General features: G+C 36.6%; 1 protein-coding gene across 3 annotated transcripts in view; it reads left to right on the top strand.

Moving 5' to 3' along the window:
• CADM2 (cell adhesion molecule 2) overlaps positions 1 to 20,142 on the top strand; it is a 610,241-nt gene that overhangs the window by 486,429 nt on the left and 103,670 nt on the right. For all 3 annotated transcript variants that reach the window (XM_027692565.1, XM_027692563.1, XM_027692564.1), the window contains 2 exons: positions 2,329 to 2,466; positions 8,362 to 8,532. In XM_027692565.1, coding sequence (XP_027548366.1) covers positions 2,329 to 2,466; positions 8,362 to 8,532 — 309 coding nt within the window. The remainder of the gene's footprint in view (positions 1 to 2,328; positions 2,467 to 8,361; positions 8,533 to 20,142) is intronic.

The raw sequence follows: 20,142 nt of genomic DNA, 5'->3' as shown, positions 1-20,142 counted from the left end.
TGAAAAATAACACGCCTCTTACTGTTTGCGCTGTGGCAGGATAATGAATTAGGGAGCAGACAAACACTGAGGTGTGAGTGCTCCATAAAATGGACATAACCTCCACATCCCGAGCACCAGAAGTGCGAGGAAGGTGCATGTGTTCATCTCCTAACAACGTATTGTACAGGGCAAAGAGGAGAAAATCAGAAAGCATGAAATCAAAACGGGCTTTAGAGCTTTATCATTTTTCCTTAGCTGTGCATTTTCTTGGCTCGTTCTGCTGTCTTTTTTTTTTTTTTTTGGTCTATAAAGTGCAAATTTTCACTGGGTTTGCTGCTTCTTTTGTGCTTTATCCTCTAAGTGCTCTGCTGTTTTCCCCAAAGGTTATAGATACACATAGAAAAGCAATAGATTTCAAGAGATGCCCAGGAAATAAAGTTTCTGCTCGAAGCTTTATATGATTCTCTGAATGTCAGTAGCCCAATCAGCCAAAATTGCTGTAGTTCATTGAAACACACCTGCACACCTAAGAGGTTATATGATTTTAGAGATTGATTTTTATTCCTTTCTCCTTTTTTTTTTTCTGTCCCTGAACATGACTCTTTCTTTCCTTCTGTTTTATTTTTATACGTAGATAGGCAGACAGTTGAATTTAATAGGACTAATGTAAGGTATTCTCTGTGCCAGTAATACTCACATTAATCCAGCCAGGGAATTGGTTTTGTGCTTAGGATATGAAACATGTCTCCCTTTCAGTCCCTATGAGACTATTTTATAAGAAACTTCACAAGTTTGCCATTAAGGACAAAAAGTACCCGCTGAAAGCAGAATATTCTGGAATAGCAACTGCCTGTGCTTAATCTTCCTTTCTGTAGAAAGGCATTTCATGATCTAAGCAATTGATGAATACACCAGTTCAACATGTTAAATGGCAGAAAGATGTAGAAAGGTGTTACAAAGACAAAAAAAGCCCATCTAGTCAGTATTTATTAACAAAAGTAACTTGATCTTTCACAGTCCTGTAAGTTTTATCTTCATTTTAGGGGACAGTTTCATGGAGTTTTACCAAGATCAGCTACTTTACCTTCCAAGAAAGAAAGCTGCAGCATTTAAGATTCCTGTCTTTTTCATTTTGTATTTGTAATTTTCAAAATAACATTTTAAACTCCTTGAACATTTTCTGTTGTAGAAGGGGAACTTTTCCATTGAAATGTATTACATCTTTTAATCAGATAAACTATCCTTTTATGTACTAATAATGTCTTTATTGACTGCTCTGTTATTGATTAGAAAATTTAAGTGTCAAGGTATTATAGCAGACACCATTTCCTGTCCTGAAAGAGAGGAATAGATTTATTACAGAAATGTACTATGTAATAGGTACTGCTGCTTTCTTTTTATATATATAATCTGTTGTTTTGGTAAAGAGATGTAAAAAAAAACAAATTATGAAATACAGGGCATAGGACCACTTACTGTGACTGATCCCTTTATCTAGCCACAAATATGAATGCCTCATAGCACTGTAGGTGCAAGTTATAACTCACATTTTTTGATATTTTAAAATTACAGTCACCAGTATTATTTTGAAATAACTTATTCTTGTGTTTTCATTAGTTAATTGGATTTACATAGGTAGCGATCAAAACTTTCCCAATTCTCTTGTTATTTTTTTTTTTAAATTATTCATGGTTCATTGAAAAAACACTATTGCCAAATTTAATATGATGTGTATGGTTTGTCAAAATCACGTGACCTCTTCCAAAGGACTTGGATTCAGCCGAAGAACTTCCCATGGCCAATGGAGCTCTGATTATACCTCTCGATGTTTTGGTTTTGTGTTTACTGAAGATAAAGTGACTCCTGTATTTGTGTTCGTCCTCCCTTTTCCCTGGATTTTGTATTAAAGTCTTCATTATTCGGGTTTAAACATTTGTTCTGAACTTAGGTCAGCTCAGCTTTTTGTTGCCAGTTGTGTTTCATTCTCACAGCTGTGCTTCTAATGTGCTTTGTCATCCTGCTTGCTGTGCAGAGTGGTTTAAACACTATAACAAGTCAGACTAGACCCACATGCAGAATATACATAGATAAGATATTTATTAAAATGCAATCTGTTTCTCTTGGAAAACCAGGTTAATTTCTGTTTTCTTTCTTTATTTAGAATCAACTACTGTTCAGACTGATAGTTTATTTACAATAGGAAAAAGGCTTCACTGACAAGGCACGAGGAATTAATTATCCTGTTTCCAGAATTTAGAGCATATGAAGAAGTGAACTTTAAGTTGGTCATGTACTCATGGCAGTAGCTGACTCTTATCAGAGACATTTTGCTTGTTTGCTTGTTAGGTGTTCCTGAGAAGCCACAAATTACTGGATTTACCTCACCAGTTATGGAGGGAGAGAGGATGCAGCTCACTTGCAAGACATCTGGTAGTAAACCAGCAGCTGATATCAGATGGTTCAAGAACGACAAAGAAGTTAAAGGTATTTAAAAGGACTTTGGTCTAATTCGGTCCAACTGCCAAAACTATGCATTCTTTAGAATTATGTTTTTTAATTTGTGTTTGTAAAGTTTCTCATGTTGAGTCATGAAATGAACAGGTGATAGTACATAGACAAGGTAATTGCTTGTAAATGGCCATATAACCATCTTTTTATTGTTTCTTCAAATGGTAAAAACGGATGTTTTGAGTTGCTCAGAACTCTGTTCAGCACAATAAACTCAATTGTGAGGCTCAATAGAAAAATGTTTTGTGGATTATTGTTATCACAGTCACACCACTCACCCCTGATATTTTACCTTTCCGTTTCTCTTTGCCATTCTAATATGATGTATGTCTGATGCAGTCAGTTGCCAGATTTATGTTATTTATTTATTACACCCCTCAAAATAAAGTGACCAGGTGAGGCAGGACCATCTGGAGGAGACAGGAGCTTGCACTTTCCATAGGGGAGCTATGGGGCCTGCTCTGGTGAGGAAAAGTCAGGATGTAGCAATTGAGGGAATTTCATCTGGGAAACTGGGAATCTACAGCCAAAGCAAGGATGGTGATGGTCTTTAAAGGTGGTGACTTTAAAGGTGATCAGGAAAACCTCACAGGGACTAGGGGGAGTTGGACAAAGTCTGCTGTAGCTGAAAAGTCAGTGGTGACTAAAACCAAAACTAACAGCAAGGATTTGCCTTTGAGGATGCAGCAAGCTAGGAAAGAGCTGCATATAAAATCTATTTATTTCTTTTCTATCTTCTCTTTCATTTTATACATTTTTTGCTTAGAACTTAGTTTTCTAGTCCATATTCTTATCAATACTGGGATAGTTTTAAATCCTTGTTGGTGAATGTGTGAGTGAAGAGAGCTTCCTACAGCAGAAGGCTTAGTCACATCTATAAACCAGTTGATGTGCCCATTATAAAGTAGATAAATAAAAGGGATAAGGTATTGACATTTATTCGTGTCACCTCTATTCATTCTGCTATAAGACCAGATAAATAAATGATTCAAAATCCACTTTTGCTGTGTAGCTTTAAAAAAAACCAAAACCAAACAAACAAACACCACAGAAAACCCAAACCAACACTATTATCTGTTTTGTCTCACGTTTGTCTAGTATTTTGGATTTTGTTAGCTCAATAAACTGCCTCAAGAAAAGTTACAGCATTAATTAGAGAATCTGTTTATCTTCCTTTACTGTTCTCTACCACAGTTCAATGTGCAAAACCAGAGCTGGGATATAAAATAAGTAAATAAAGGAGATTACAGTGGATTGTATAAGGAATACAGTCTATTTGAGAAGTGTCTTTGTATTTCCAATGAAAATGAGAAGTGTTGAAAGAAACAAGAATTTTAGACTGGGATAATTGGAAATGTGTTTGAACATTTGCAACAAGGATAGAAAATGAGGAAATGGAGAACAATTCTTTCGTCAATTTGAGGAAGTTGATGAAAGAAATGCAGCACCTAATGAAATGTAATTAAAAAGAAGAATTTAACAGCACAGCAAATACACATGGCACAATACAGATTCTGTCACCCAGAAAAGTTGACAGGATGAATATATATATTCAAGGCAAGTAGAGATTAGAAATCACTCCAAGCAGTGTCAATACTTTAAGAGAAACACTGACACAGTCGGCCTAACAACAAGGCAACACATTTGAAAAGATTTTATTTTAAAAATTATATTTTAAAATCTGGTGTAAGAATTTTGCCTTTCTTTCAGCTGACATGTAATTGAAGCCAGCAAGCAATTGACTCTTTAACTATTTTGCTCTCTTAGAGTTCCTAAAGAGAATTTTTTTTTAAAAAAGGGAGTGGGGAAGGAACAAAAAAATGCATGAAAAAGAAAAGTAAAGGGGAAAAAAAACCCCAACAACCAGAAATCAGAGGAAAGTACTGAGCAAATTCATTTCAGTTTAGTTTTCTAGGTCTTCTGAAGAGCACATTGCCATTTCACAAAGGTTAGAAATAAAATAACCTAACCGGTCTGCAGTGGCATCAGCAGAAGTTACATTAGCTTTGTGCAGTGTAAAAGGTGAAATGATAAATCTGAGAAAATAGATATGAAATTATATGCTAATGCAGCTGACATTAAAGGTTAGGAGTTCTTCTGTCTAGCACCAGTAAATCCAATTGTGTTACAGTGTATTATACATGGTGCAAACGAATATAAATGATGCATCGAGATCAGAGTTGCACCAAAGGGGAAAAAAGCCATTCTAAAATTGTAGCTCCACTGCTATTACTCAAAAAAAGGAATCATCATCTGGTAAAGGAATACTGTTTGATAAAGTAGGTGTTAGTGATGAGAGAGACTGAATGTGAAGCACTGGGTACCACACCTTTTACTTTAGCATTCTGTCACTCATACATGCACCAACCTAACAAAGTGATGGGCACTGTATCATTCTGGGGACATTTCTGGAAGATTATCAAAAGGAAAAATACTGGAGAAGATAAATGCATATTTTTCATTTTGAAATTACCTATTTTATCAACAGAACTTGTTACATGCTGTTTCAACAATATTATATAAAGAATTATTTTTAGGTTTCAGGAATATTTTCAATAGATTTTTTCTTTTCCCAGCAAAGTTGGGCTTTAAAAATAAATAAGTTTATTTTGTTATAACAGATTAAGATATTTTGAATTAGTTTATATATTTGTAGTATACACAAAGAATTCAGAGAGGCACTGAACATTTTGTCTTGATAAACCTCTAAGTCAAAGATGAAATTTTTTCAGATGAAAGAGCCATTTCATGTCAGAACTTGAGTTTAAATATAAAAAGAAATTACATCTGCCACGTAAAAACAGAACTACTGTCTTTTTAAAAGATGAGTGTTTCTATGTGAATGTTACAGGTTTGTGCTCTTATAAATAGCTTTTAATGAACAAAGGACGATGAAAGATATTTCATCATTTCCATTTATTATTTTCACTATCAAACGTGTATTCTTATGAGCTATAAACCAGTATTAGTCAATAAAAGCATATCTGTGTATGTGCACCTCTCTGACAGAGTCACAGAAGCAGGGCCGTAATTGGCTCTTAGATTTTTCATATGGCCCAGCCTCTGTTCAAAGGTTAGATCAGGTGGCTAAAGGCCTTCTCCTGTTCAGTTTTGAAAAATCTCCCAGAACAGAGATTCCATAGCCTGTCTGGGCGAGACATTTCAGCATTTTAAAGCCCTGTTTGTGGAGCATTTTTATCATATGTAGATATTTCATGATACGTAATCAGAATTCGCCTCAGTGTAAATTATGTTTGTTGCCCCTCAGCTTTTGCCATCCACCTCTGAGAGAACTCTGGCTTTTCCTTTTCTTCTTTTTTACCATGCATTAGGTACTTTTTTTGATCTGGTTTTAGTCTTCTCTTTCTCTGGCTAGTCAATCTCAACTATCTTAAGCTGTCCTTGTGCATTGTATGCTCTCTCCACTGGCCATCTCCATGGGTTTGGGCTGAACCTGCTCAGGTTTGTTGACACGTTTTTTGTACCAAAAAAAGGCCCCAGGCTGGGCCTGGTGCTCTGGATGCAGTCACACAAGTCCTAAATAGAGGAGAAGAATCACTTTCCCTTGACTTTCTGGCTGTGCTATTATTAATGCAAGACAGTTATTTTTCAGCTTTCAGCCCTGCAAAGGCACACTGTTGTCTAATGCTCAACTTGTCCTCAAGACCCCTAGTTCCTCCTCTATAAAGCTACTCTGTATTTAGCCATCCCCCAACCTGTTCCATTATGGTTTTTTCTGGAGAAAGTGCTCTTGTAGTGGATTTTGGGGGGTTTTATTAACCTTTTTTCAAGGGAGTGTTAGGAGAGAGCAAGAAAATAAACAAAAGAATGGACTGCAACTGACATATTTAAAAATTCTTGTAAAAACCCTGGGTAAATATTCTGAATGGTAACATACCCAGTACCTGATCTTCAGTGCTCTTACATCCACGTGAGTTTACATTCAGGTAGCACATATCACAATCCCACCTTCATTTCTCTATGAAGGGACATCTGAGAAAATACAGCTGATGAGGAGGACAAGCTAATTATTTCTGTTGATGAGGATGTCAACAGATTATAGAATAGTATCACTGCCCTTTTTACAGAGGTGGTTAACTCCAAGAGTTGAACTCTTCCAAACCATAGATGCCTAGAGAAAGACTTCTAAACACCCATTTAGGAAATTACCTGCTTTTGTGTTTCTATAGGATTAGGAATTCACAACCTCTCGCTAAAATTAAAGTTGCCGTTGTTTTCAGGGGCCTTCTGTCCTCTCCCTGAAGACAGTAAGCAAAGGAATGTGTACATTGCTTATAAGCAGAAGGCTACCTCTATAGGTGCTTATTATTAAATTTGGAATCCTAACTCTGGGAACAAAAGCTCATGTGTTTACTTTAAATATTAGTGAAGACGTTTGTTGTTTGATTATAATAATTTTGCTTTAGCCTTGTCAATATTTCCCTCATCTACTGGTCCCTAAACATTAGTAGTGACCACGGCAGAAATTGAAATCTTTTAAAGTTTAGCAACAAACAGGCAGAAAAATGCAAGAAATAATTATTTCTTCGTGAAAAATGGAAATTGTATAACTACATGGTGTCTTCATCTGTCTGGAGACAATGAAAAGGACTGCCTTTCTGATGTCAGAGGTATTTTTAATCTAAAAAGGTGTAGCTTAAGCCATTGAAGATTTGCTTTCTAAAATTGATATTTCATGGAAATTTTATTCAGGTCATCTTCTTCTCTAGTGGGATTTACTACAATCTGTAAAACAGAAACTCTCACTTTTTTTTCAGGACACAGAGGATATATGCAATCTCAGTGTAATTTTATATATATGTTTAAGTATTTATATATGTATGTCTTTTCAAGCTTTCATTGCAATAAATCAATATAACAAGCTTACCATTTTTCTGAAATAAGCTAAGATCAATAAGTATTATAAGTAGCTGGAAACCAAGTAAAACAACTCTAAAGTATGTTTGAGAAGATCTCACATTGCAGTTAAAACATTAAAATATTTTAGCATAAATATTTGGATCTTCAGTTCTAGCGTGTATGTCCTACAATGAAATGTTCTGAATTTGAATCTTAACTTTGAGCTTAGTTGATACTTCTTAAGCAGAGATGTAGACTCCCTGCACTCTAGTCCCTGGGCTGAAAACTGTCAGATTTTTAACTGAATCTGCACAAAAGCAATAGGTCAATTTAGAATTGGATATAAAACAGTCAGTGTAAGGTCTCTGAAGCAATTTTATTTCTCGTCTTCTTGGGACTTGTCTGTAGATTCCAGTAAATACTATGACATGCTCTATTTACAGTTGTTCATAACCACTGATGACTATACCTTGGTTTAGTTTTATTCAGAAATTAGCATAATTCTAACCAAACAACAGAATAAGCAAGGAATAAAGTAAGCACAGGATTAATCTGACTACCTGCACATGCCTTCAGTAATATTCATTCAGTAAGAATGAAAGAAAGATTGTAAACATGAACTTAGAAAATTTAATATTTAGTGGCACAGTGAATATGTAAGATAATGAGGGTAGGAAGAGACCACATTTTTTTCTGGTGACCTGCAGAGAACATTTATATCAAATTTGGACCTAAACATTTAGGAGATAAAAGTGAATGCAATTTCTGCTTGAATGCAGTATCATGGAACCAATTTTAAAACTTTCTCTTTCAATCTGTTGATATGACAATGACAGAAAATGAGGAATAACTACGGCCTCATTACTTTTATATCAGAGAGATCGATACAGATAGAAAAGACGTGTTTGTTTTTTTTTCCACAAGTCTGATAGATAATTTAGCTGTCTGATGCTGGTACTACTTTTCCTAAAACTATTGAAGAGAAAACCATTTGTTTGTTCTTTCTTTCAGACGTTCAATATCGAAAAGAGGAAGATGCAAACCGCAAAACATTCACAGTCAGCAGCACGCTGGATTTCTTAGCGGATCGCAGTGATGATGGTGCAGTTGTAAGTTGCAGAGTAGATCACGAGTCCCTAAACTCGACACCTCAGATAGCAATGCAGGTTCTAGAAATACACTGTAAGTAATACACGTTATAAGTGCTTGCTTTCATAGTTCTGCTTTGTTTCAGAGTTTCTGCTGGGGGAAAATTCTCTGGTATTGTGCGGATAGACAACGTCTTTCTTTTTAGCCAGATTCTGTGGTTTATATTAGTTTGGTTGGTTTGGGGAGGTTTATTTTATTTTTACAGGAGTTACTCTAAAAAGTTTAATGAAAGCTTTACCAGTGAAAGCACTGTGGGACTAAGTTTTTGGTTTGCTTTGAGAAATAGTTGAGAGAAAATGCTTTTGTCTGTTTTGTTTATCATTGAAGCAATGTGAAAATGTTATTAAACATCAAGAACATCCTAGTTCCCAGTTTTCCTTGAAAGTATCTAGAAACTTGAAACAAGGGTATAGATAAGCGAAGTTTGCAGAAGATTGCCTCAATAATATTGAATTCTGCCAATGAAACTCTGTAATGTTGTTAATAACACAAGTCCAGAAGGAATAGCCCTTTAGAACTTATGTTTAGGCTTGGTCTGCACAGGATGTTATCTAGATAATCCAAACTTCAGTTGTTTTGTATCTTTATATACTGGCTTTTTTTTTCTTTCCAAATAGCATTTCTGACCTGATGTTTTCCACAGTGTGTTGTTTCAAAGTTGAATGAACCTGCCTTTTTATGTGTGTGCCCTACTCTCAAGTCATGTTGTCCTTTGAGTCCGTGTTTCTTTTCACTTATAAACTGTGAGAGTCTCAAGAGAACACCTTTTCACCATCAGTTGACATTTTCCTATGCACTTACATTATGTCCACCATTCTTCAGGGTGCAGCTATTTGGATTTCTGCAGAATACCTGTACATCTCACTGCCAGCTAGCAAAACCAGACACCTGCAAAATAATGTCAGAACAGGGGAAGGGAGCAGACCTTTCATGAATCTGTTTTCTAGGGTAGGTGTAATCAACCTGTTATAAAGCAGACAGGGTTGTCCATAAAGCAGACAAGCATTCAGTAACTGCAACTAGTTCCCAAGATAACCATGTCAAGGACTGCTGGCATATGTAACTTGTCTCCAAACAGGGATATTTCTATAAGCATTTAAGACTTGTAGCACATGTGAAATGCAGTGATGGCAAAACCCCTTGATGCATGGAAGCTGACAATTTTGCTAAAAATTCCATCTGCACAAAAGTCTGAAAATGAAGAATATGTGGATTACCATATGTGCTAAAATTTCAGCATACATGATAAAAACGTTTTCTGAAACATTCTACCCATCATTTTAATGAGGGAGGTCAGAACCTTTCTTCACCAAATGACTATTAAACACCTCCCTTAATGTGTTCAAATGCATCTGTGCTGGAAATGTGGATCCTCAACAGCTTTATTTCCTTGAATTCTAAATTTGCGCAACCATCAACCACTGAACTTGCCCATGCCTTCACTTCCAAATTTCTTGCTCTTCCTTCAGTGCCCTGCTCAAGGTGTTGGCACCACAGGAGATGAACCAAATTGAATGGAACAGTAGATACAGAAATAAGACACAAGCTACACAAGGTGTAAACTTAGCCGTGGTGGTTGCCATGTAATGTGATTGAAGGTAAAGGCAGGATTCTGCTTTGCATGAGCATCATAAGGCAAAGAAGCAATATATAAAGCTTCTTGAATATTTATTGTTTCCTTCCAGTTTACACCCTTGGTAGCAAGACGCTACCTTGCTAAATACCTTCCTCTGTGCCTGTTGCTTCATGTTTTGAACAAGACCCTTTTCTCTCTTCTCTGGGTTCACTGAAGTTCTCTAAAAAGGCCAAACTGCAATTTGAGTAATTTACAATTACTCATGTGCTGCATGTTATTGCCCACTCAGACTGCCAACTTATCAAAAGCCACAACGCATAAGTGAATGTTCTCTATCATTCCTCCTTGCTCCATTAATTTTCCACCAAGCAATTTAATATTCTTCAGCACTTATATAGAGTCATCACACATGGAAAGAGAAGTAAGAAATGTGCCAAAAGAAACTGAAGTTTAGAAGAGAGAGTGGAACTACCACTTAAAGCTATGGAGAAAGAAGTATTCTATTTGGTGACAAGGAGAGTAAGAACAGCCTGTTATCGTCCTTTTCCTTACCACCTACAGCTCCATGGTTAACATACTCAGAAGTCTTAATACTGGGCAAGTTTCAAAAGGAAGCTTTTTAAAAAGAGAGAAGATTCAGGGAACTGCTGATGTTCTTCATCAGAGAGCCTTGAATGAAAAAGAGGAGAAAAATTATTTACTAGAGCAATCCCAAATACACTGAATGGAGCACATTGCACTGGAACTGGGCCCTTTGATTTTATTCTCCTGGTGTTGCTCACCACCACTGTGGGTGTTACTGCAGTCACTGGAATGTGCTTTCTTCCATCAATCCATAAGACTTCAAACATACAAGAGACATTCTGTTTGTGTTAATGAGAAGCATGCTCACAGCACCCAGTGAACCTGACCCAATATTTATCCTCAGTGCCGCCTTGCAGCAGTTCAAAGTAGTGCTGGCAAAAGAGATGAATTTTGGGACTTCAGGAGAAAAGTCAGGAGAATTTGTTAACCCGTAGGCTCCAAAATTACAACCAAGTAGTGCGGCATTGCCACAAGCAGGGCACTTGTTCTGAATGCCCCAGAGATGTATCAGATGAGCAGAGAACTATGGGAGAATGATAATCAAGTACCTTAAAATGGCCAAGCAGAACAGCACAGTTGAGCATCATTTTGGCAGAGAACAGATGAGCAATGATGAGGTATCACCCACTAGAACTGCACTTGATTTTTAAACACTTTCTTAAAATCTGAAAAATTTTATTTGTAGTACACAGATGCTCCCTATGAATTAGCAGTGTATCATCACCAGTTAAAAGAGAAAGGCCATAAGAACTTGTCTGGCCATTTCTGTCCTGTATAATTATGCTTGAAATTTGAAAAGTGTTCTTTGTTTCAAGCAACTGGCCCCTGACAATGGACAAAACATTTGTGGCTCCATCAAAACAAACAAACAAACAAACAAACAAACAAACCCACAAAGAATAGGAAAACAACAAAACAGTGGGAATTACAGGATTGTGTTTGCATCCAGTGGATGATAGGTGGAGAAAAAAGAAAGCAAAATAGTGGTTGGAATGACAGGTTTTTATTTATGCCTAGTGAAAGATAGAATAAAATTAAATCTGTCTTAGATACTGAGACTATGTGGAACAGATATTTGTAATTAGTCCATGGAGAGATGTAGATAGAGGTACCTTTGAGTCCCCACAGCTGCTTTTATCATCAGCTGTAGTAGGAAGTAAACTTAACAAAATGAAATCCATCAGAAGCAATATTGATATGGAATATGCTTTATTCCCTCTTCTTCCCCTTACACAAATTTTAGTTTTTATTAGTATGATGCAGCAATCAAATCAGCTTTCCCCAGAAATACTACAGTACATGAAATGAAGCTGAGGATTAACTTTTACAATAAAAATATTTTTATTTTCTTTTATTATATACTTATAATATATAATAAAATGTATGTGATAGAAATAGCATCTAAGTCCTGCTGCTGCTCTTTTTTTTTTATTCTTAAAGTTCAGTCTGGTAGTTGATATTATCTATATTATTTATACCTTGACTAAAAGGAGGATATCTTGGAGGAGAGCATGATCAGTCCTTGTTTTCACAGGACTTTCCAGATTAATTTTGCAGACTTGAAATATTAAAATAATAGGGGTAAGCATAATGTACCCCACTCCAGAGTATAGGATAATTAGCTCCTCCAATCTTTTGATTTCTTTATTACTAATTTATATTGTGTCTCACTCGTGCTTAATCTTGTTCATGTGTGTGTTGTGCTCTGTGCACTGCAGGGCAGCCCAATTGCCCAAGTGTTTCTGTCGTGCTGAAATGTTTGGTTGTAATTTAGTTTCTGCTTGGCCAGCAGAGGTTTGTGGTAGCATGACACTGCTTGCTGAGTTTATTTTTCCTCTGACCCTTACTGTCAATAGTAAACCTAAAATAGACTTGTATCCCCTCTGGTTTTGCTCTGAGGTCTGCTTGTCAGCCTAGCTGCCACTGATTATTAGGAAGTGTTTCTTGTAAGTGATAAATACAAATCTCAAAGGGATGTTTAATTTCATTGTTTACTTCTGTGTTCAAACTAAACAAAGACTGTGTTCTTTGTTCCTGTTTTAAAGAATCATGGGTACAGTACTTCAATTTTGAAAGCTTCTCAGTACAATATTTACAGGATTGTAACTCCTCATGCACCATCCTGAAAAGACATTTTGAGGGCATGTACAGCTTCTGGTCCACATCTGGGAAGTGAGAGAATTCTTCTCATCCCTCCCCAATGTCTCATGCACATTTTGATTCCCAAAAGCAGCATCTTCACTTTTTTCCAGGTCTTATCTGAGCAGGTCAGCCGACACGTTGCTTCGTACTGAACAGAGTGCTGTAAAATTACCCAGTGGTAATTACCTTACCTTAGTGAAGATTCTCTGACTACAGTGAATTACCCAGCAGACCTCAGTAAAAATTAATTGCGTAAATCTACCCCAGAGGCTGCTTTTGAAGCTTTAAAGTGAAATCAAATCATTTGAACTTCAAACCTAATCATCGTGATCCTAAAATGGCAGCTGTGATGCGATCCCAGCTAATGGACTCAGTGAGACTTTGCTCAAAAGCTGACCACACTCCCAAATGACAGCACTAATAAGCTAAATATGTGTTATGTAAAGAAGTGTCTAGAGAGGCAATTTTGAGTAAATTCCATGTTGGCAGACACAGATGTGCAGTGAATTGTTGGTCTGACAAGTCTATAGCTTTCTGCAGGCCGTTCCAACATGTTTGTCTGATAGGCAGTTTCTTCTTTTGTGGGTTGTTATTAGATTCTTTTGCAGCGAGCATCTGAACTTGACTATAAAAATTAGGCAGCTATTTCAAGAGAATGTTGGAATTACTGTCCTGGAAATAAACTTATTGATTTTGCATTAAGTAAACAAAGTACCCTGAGTGCTGCAGACTACGGATCAGCACATCAGCTGTGCACTTGTGCAGCCATGTAGAGCACCCTGTGTATGTGTCTGTGCATGTGTCTAACAACAGTGTGCTACTCTGATTCCAGATGTAGCAACAAATGCAGGTTACTCTGATGACAAGAGGGGTCTGGAATCTCTGCTGGTGTAAAGCAGTGTAATTTTATCAAAGAACTGCATTACCCGATGCTCACCGAGAGAGTTTAGCTCATTCTCTTTACTAGGCTGGTTTCAAGTTTTTCTTGGAAAAGAGTTTCTAAAATTTCATATTCTGAATACAAATGAGTAAAAATGTGTGTGAATATGTGAAAATATAAGACATTAAATAGTATATATTGCAGTATACATTCATATAGTACTATGCCAAATAAGGCATTACAAATAAAGGCAAGAGAAGGATCGTGCAGAGTTGACTGCTTGACTCTTTGTCTATGGCACACGCCTAAAACACTCAGAGTTGCCCATCAGAACAGTATTTAGAGACAAAAAAACTGTCTTCCTTAACTCTTAATGTTCAATTCAAATGAATTAGTCACATGTTAAGTAGGGTAGGTGGCTCTTCAGGGTGATTCAGCCTGGGCTTCCTGTCTTTTTGTAGCTCACAAGGGGCAGATGTGTGCCCATGCAGAAGCACACAAAATGGGACACCTCTTACCTCTGATGAGGAGGAAGGAACAGTTTTGCCTGTGGCTTACATATGGCCCTTCTGTACTGTAAATGAGTAAAATATGCATCACATATTCATTTTCTTTCAACTGTTTGGCAATTTGTCTCTTCGAAGCTGTTCAACTGATATAAGATTTTAATTTTCTTTTGCTCCCTTCTTTTTACTTAATTCTGTTATTTTCCCCAACTTTGTGCTTAAAAAACAATTTTGCTTTTGCACTTTGGCATATCATCTTTTTTCCTTCGCTTCATAGTTATTTATTTTATTTATTATTATTTTACTTTTTTAGCTTGTGGTGTGTCTCACAGAACTACCCCAGAGTTAAGTGGCACACATACTTTAGGAAAAAAGGCACATTTCCCTTTTTTTGGAAGTAACTTGTACTGTCTAAGCAGAGAACACGTTTTTCCAAAGTGAAGAGAATATGAGATTTAAATGAAATTTCCTTCACTGATGCTTGTCTTTTTGGTTTCTAACCAATAAACAGCATTGTTGGTCATTCTCATTTGCTTGTGGCCATCTCTTCATTACACTGTGTGACACCCTGAAAGACATATGGGCTAAAAGTAAATTTGGGAGCATTTGGTGTGACTACACACTGCCTCAGTCTTTGTATGGACAGTCTGGCGAGAAATACATCCCCAGGGTCAGAAAATGGTTTACTAACTAGGATTATAAGGTGTCACAGCCTTCCAATTTTTCATTTAACAGGGCTGCAAAATATCTAGGCCAACTCAAACAGAGATAGACTGTATGTTAAGTAAGGAGTGAAAATACTTGGAATGCTTATGAGATTTGATGTTGCCATGAGAGAAAATTCCTATCTAGTGATAACTTTAGTCAATGAGTTTAACCACACAATTCTGTAACTTCTGATCCAGTGAAAAGACATGGATTTTCCAAGGGCATAATTCCCTAGGGCCACAAAGAACTTTGTATTTACGCATCCAGGGCTTTGCGGTTCTCTATTCCAAACAAGCATGATTTGCTTTCTTGCTATAACCACTTTATCTTAGTATAACTTGAGTGTTTGGGAACTGTGATACCTCAGAGACCTCTGGGATTTGTGGAAGGTGGCCAATATCCCATATTTTGATGGCTTTAATGCTTTAATTCTTCAAGAGTCCTTATATTCAACTCTGCAAACTCGACACATTTAGGCTGTGTATTCTTTCATTGAGGGAACAGTCTGCTGTCAACATCTTACAGCTACCTATGCCCCGCCTTTTGGAAGTCACTAAGTCATTATCAGACTGTCATCTCTTATCAGTCATTCTGATCATGGGACAAAGCCAGATATGAATGATTGACCCAGAACAGTTTGGGGGGATTTTTTTGAGTGATTTATCAGGACTGTGGGTGTCTTGGCTTCAGACACCAAAGAGTGCTGGGTTTTACTCCAGCACTGGTATGTCCCAGGGATCTTTTTTTACATGTGTCCTTTTATCCTTAGCAATGAAGTGTACTTCCCACTCTGAGTTGATGGAGGGTAGCAGCTGGTTAGTATAAGATACCACCAAGAATCTTGACCACCTGGGCTTGACTGTTGCAACATTGTTTTCAGGGCATACTCCGTCTGTACAGAACAGGAGGAAAGGACCTCAGGTTCTTAGATCTCAACTTTAAAAGTGGGTTTCTGTATCTCCCAACTTAAATGGTCTTATTGATCAAAGCCACTTTTTTTTTTCCAGCTTAAAAAGCAAGAGGGCTGTATTGTCTGTGTGGTGTGCAGACAGGACTTTGGTCTCTCACAAAGCCTCTCTGATCATAGACAATTTCAGAAAGCCTAAGCAAGCAGGGATTTCCTTCACTTCAGTGAAAATCTGCAAGCTGTTTAGGTCCTTTAGAAGCTCATGAGGAAAATCTGGATGTTTTCTTGCTACCTGAGTCTGAAAGAGAGGTACCATTTCTTCAACTGGTGCTCCCATCCTTTAGAAGTCAACTATACAAGTGGTGTTCCTGATTTTCTCTTTCAATTAAGATGTTCTGCTGGATTGCTATGACCTTAAGAATGAGAGAATTTCAGTGTCTTCCAGTTGACTCTGTCTTATATAAGTTTACCCTTTATACACATTCAGGTTTCCACCCAAGACTCACCCATGTTGTGATACTCAAACAACTGTTTGTTTATTATTTATTTATTCTTGAATCCCACTGTGAATGTTAATATGGGCAATAAATATATCTCACTGTTACTCCCATACTTTGAGGACCACCTTTTCATTGTATCTCCCTTAAAGGAGGGATATTTCTATATTTACCAGTGTAAGATGCAGTTAAAAATTGTCATAATAAGAATGCAGTTTGAAAGCTAGTTTCAGTATATGTACATCTCTTCATATTGAATGAAAATTAAATAAGAAGTTATTGTATTTAATTATATAGCTCAATAATTATGTCAGCACTGTGTTAATAAGTACAATTATCTTTTTTGAGCTTTTCATATTAGCAAATGCTTGCAACAAATGAAACATAAAGGATAGTTACTGTAAACAGTAAGGAATGATATCTGTGAACATGAAAGTTCACTGCCACAATTTGCATGTTTAAATGAGATCAATTAGGTTAATGATGGATGAAAATAAGAAATCCATGATTTAAATGCAAAATAATTCAAAAACTTGTAAGTCCATTTACTGCCAAACTTTCATCTTTCAAAGGGGATATCTAGTTCAAAGGGTTAATGTACAATCCTGACCTTTGCCATGTGGAGGTTTATATTCAAATATGGTTTACAAGTGAAATATAATCTAATATAATTTATTTCTTCGTAAAATCTTTTGTAGAAAATCCACAGAGTGGCTTGACTGTTCTGCACAGAAACTTTAAAATTTGTTTTGGGCAGGTTATTCATATGCTTGTTGTCTGATTAAGAGAGGGCTCAAGAAGGTTTCAAAGGAAGTTTGGGAGGGAAGGTTTAATAATATTAAAAGTAGGACATTCAGGAAATAAAACATAAAATCCCATTTCAGAGGAGTAAGCCTTCAGGCATGGAAAAGACACAACCCGTGGTAGAAGGACTGAAAAGACAGAGGGCATGGCTATGCTGGGAATGGAGCACAGAGAGGTTGATACAATGTGAGTGTATTAGATGATCTATGTTAGACGTATATAGTGGAAAGTTGAATTTGAATTTATAGAAAAACTAGAAAACAAGTATTTAAATATACTTGTCATAACTACTTTGTATCAGGCAGCACTAACAAGACAATAAAGACTGAATGACAGTCCAGTGTCTGAGAAGTTCCACATCAGGCCTCATCTGGTGCAAGAATTTTTCAGGTACATGACTCAGATCTGTGAAGCTCCATGCTGCCTTCAAAAATATGGTTAAGATACCCAGCCTAGACTTGGTGTAATTTCAAATGAGATCGTTTTAGAAGGAGACTGAAAATTACAGGATCTGTAATAGTTCACACCCCAGGTTACCACTCTGGTCACCTTGACCCTAATGACAGATGGACAGAGCTGTTTCAGGCCTTCTCTACAGAACATTTTTGGGGGCTGTTTATTTCCAAAACTAAAGACTATCAAGCAGGTGAGACAGTTTGGAGGAAAACGTAGAGATCATTTGCAGAACCTCACAAGGAAGAGAAGCTTCACCTTCATGAGTGTCTACTATATATTTATAAGAAGGGAGTCAAATTTTCATGCTACTGCTTAGTTATTTTTATAAAGACTAAACTTTCATAGTGTCCACTATCTGATATGAATGTCAGAGAAAGGCTTGAAGGGGTATTTGGGAATGCTGAGCATCCAAAGCTCTTATTTACTCCTTCAACAGTTTTGGATGTGCTACAGCTCTTAAGCCATATTCAAGATAATTTAAGTCAGGCATAACAGAACAGTGAAGGCCTTAAGCAAAAGAATCTCAGGATTTCAGAAGATGAAATTATATTGAAAGGTCATGTGCTGTCTCAAAGTTAGGCATTTCTTTATAATGTCTGTGGTTTAGGCAGAAGGCTTTTCTTTGTCTTTTTTTTTTCTTTACTACTCTTAGGTGACATGGCAAACATGAGATAAAATATAAATAAGTTGGAGAAAGCACAGTGTAGGGCAACAGAGATGTTAAATGGAACAGATTGTTTAGTCTGAATAAGTGGCATGACAGAAATAATTAAACAAGATGAAAGTTGTAAAACTAATCTTTGTTGCTTGCATTCACTGAGGAAAACAGAAGTGATTTACCAAAGAAAATATTTTTTCTACCATATCATTCATGTTTGCATGAGACTTAATGGATAATTAAGAGACCAATGACCCATTCTTCAAGAGCATGTAAAGGGGAGTAGCTGTTATCTGGTGCTATGTTCCTGAGGGGGCACACATTTAGAACTGTGGAGACAGTGCCCCTCTGCCTACCTCTTAATTCAGCAGGGTCTAATGATGTGTCCAACACTGTGCTCACATTTATCTCTGCCTCTTTTAAGATCAAGCACAAAGTAGGTGAGAATGATCAATGGACACATTACGTGACAAAGGAAGGGTAAGGTTACAACACATTTGAAACGGAGCAGAGAGGAACGTGGAGCTTTGGTAGTGAACCTCCATCTTCTCTTTCACCCTCCCAAGCCACACATTTTACTTACTTTTTTTTCACTATCACTTTTTACTTAGTTTTTTTTTGTTTTAATTCTTGTGGTGAAGGAGACTGGTACGACCGACAGGTGAGATGTTGAAACAAGTACTGTGAATATTTTTAACGGAGTACCAGATAATCAGCGTTCACAGAATTAGTAACCTAAATGGTTTCCTGCAAGATTGGTGCTTGAATTCAGGCACTCATGTGTTATGAGTGTCAGGAGGGAATATTTCACTGATCAATCTTTCTATTCCCCTGCATTGGCATCTGGCTTGTTGTTTTGCATCCAGGAGAGTGTTTTTACGGTCCTCTGGTACAAACTGTTAGCGCTTTTTATTTCAACAAACATAGTTTTAGAATAAATTAAACCAGATGAAATTAAGGATGACATAATAGTCATCAAAGAATCTCAGAAAACAAAGGGACCATATGCTGTTTCTGATCCTGCTTGACTGTAAGGCAGTTTTTAAAGGACTGTAAAAAGAAGATACTGGAATATCCATGCAGATGTGGTACCAAGTATTCACTTCGATCAAACCTAAGTATTTAGAGAACTATCATAAAGCTTAATTTTACAGTATTGTTGAATACTTTTATTGAAATTAAGTACCATTGCTGTGACACAATCACTTGAACTAGTTTGTCTCACCCACAAATACTACCAGTAAGATAATTTGTCCAATGCACAATACTGAGTTTTTCTGTCATCCATTTAAGCAATGTGTTATTCCTTCTATTCTGAAGCAGAGCATCAAACTTACTGTATCTCCCAGGGTACTTTGATGAAGTTTGGCAATGCAGACTTGCTTCACAAGCAAGTCTTTTGCTTATTCAAACCAAGAGGGCACAGACAGAAGCCGTGCTACTTGTCGTTTACAAAGTAATCTGAATTTTGGGGAGTGCTGACTCACAGCTGTAGGATGCATACAGCTGGTAAGTGTAAAAGCTATTAAAAATGGTGAGCACTTCCACAGAGCTGATTAGAGTACTCCTCTCTCTTCTTTCAGATCTCATTTGGTATATCCAATCTGATGTTTCTTTTTCTGCATATTAGAGTGTTTTGTCCTTGAAATTTACTTTTAAAGTCCTTTTTTTTTTTCCCTTCAGGAGCATGTGGCATATGTTTCTAAGTTTGCTTACTTAGATTTTTTAGAAATATGAATAAAATTACGTAGGAATACAGAATTTTCAAGGAGTTTTGTAATTGCTATCCCTATATGAAAATTATGATCTTCTCATGGTTTCTGAAAAAAAAAAATAAGTACCTATGTCCTATGCTTACTGCAGTGCTAATTAATTTAGAAAATAGATGCATCATCATTTTCAGAGATATCTGCTTATTTTATCT

The sequence above is a fragment of the Neopelma chrysocephalum genome, unplaced genomic scaffold (genome assembly GCF_003984885.1).
Source record: "Neopelma chrysocephalum unplaced genomic scaffold, ASM398488v2 Primary Assembly neopelma1_87, whole genome shotgun sequence".
Taxonomy (NCBI): domain Eukaryota; kingdom Metazoa; phylum Chordata; class Aves; order Passeriformes; family Pipridae; genus Neopelma; species Neopelma chrysocephalum.
This window is presented reverse-complemented; position numbering and strand designations above follow the sequence as displayed.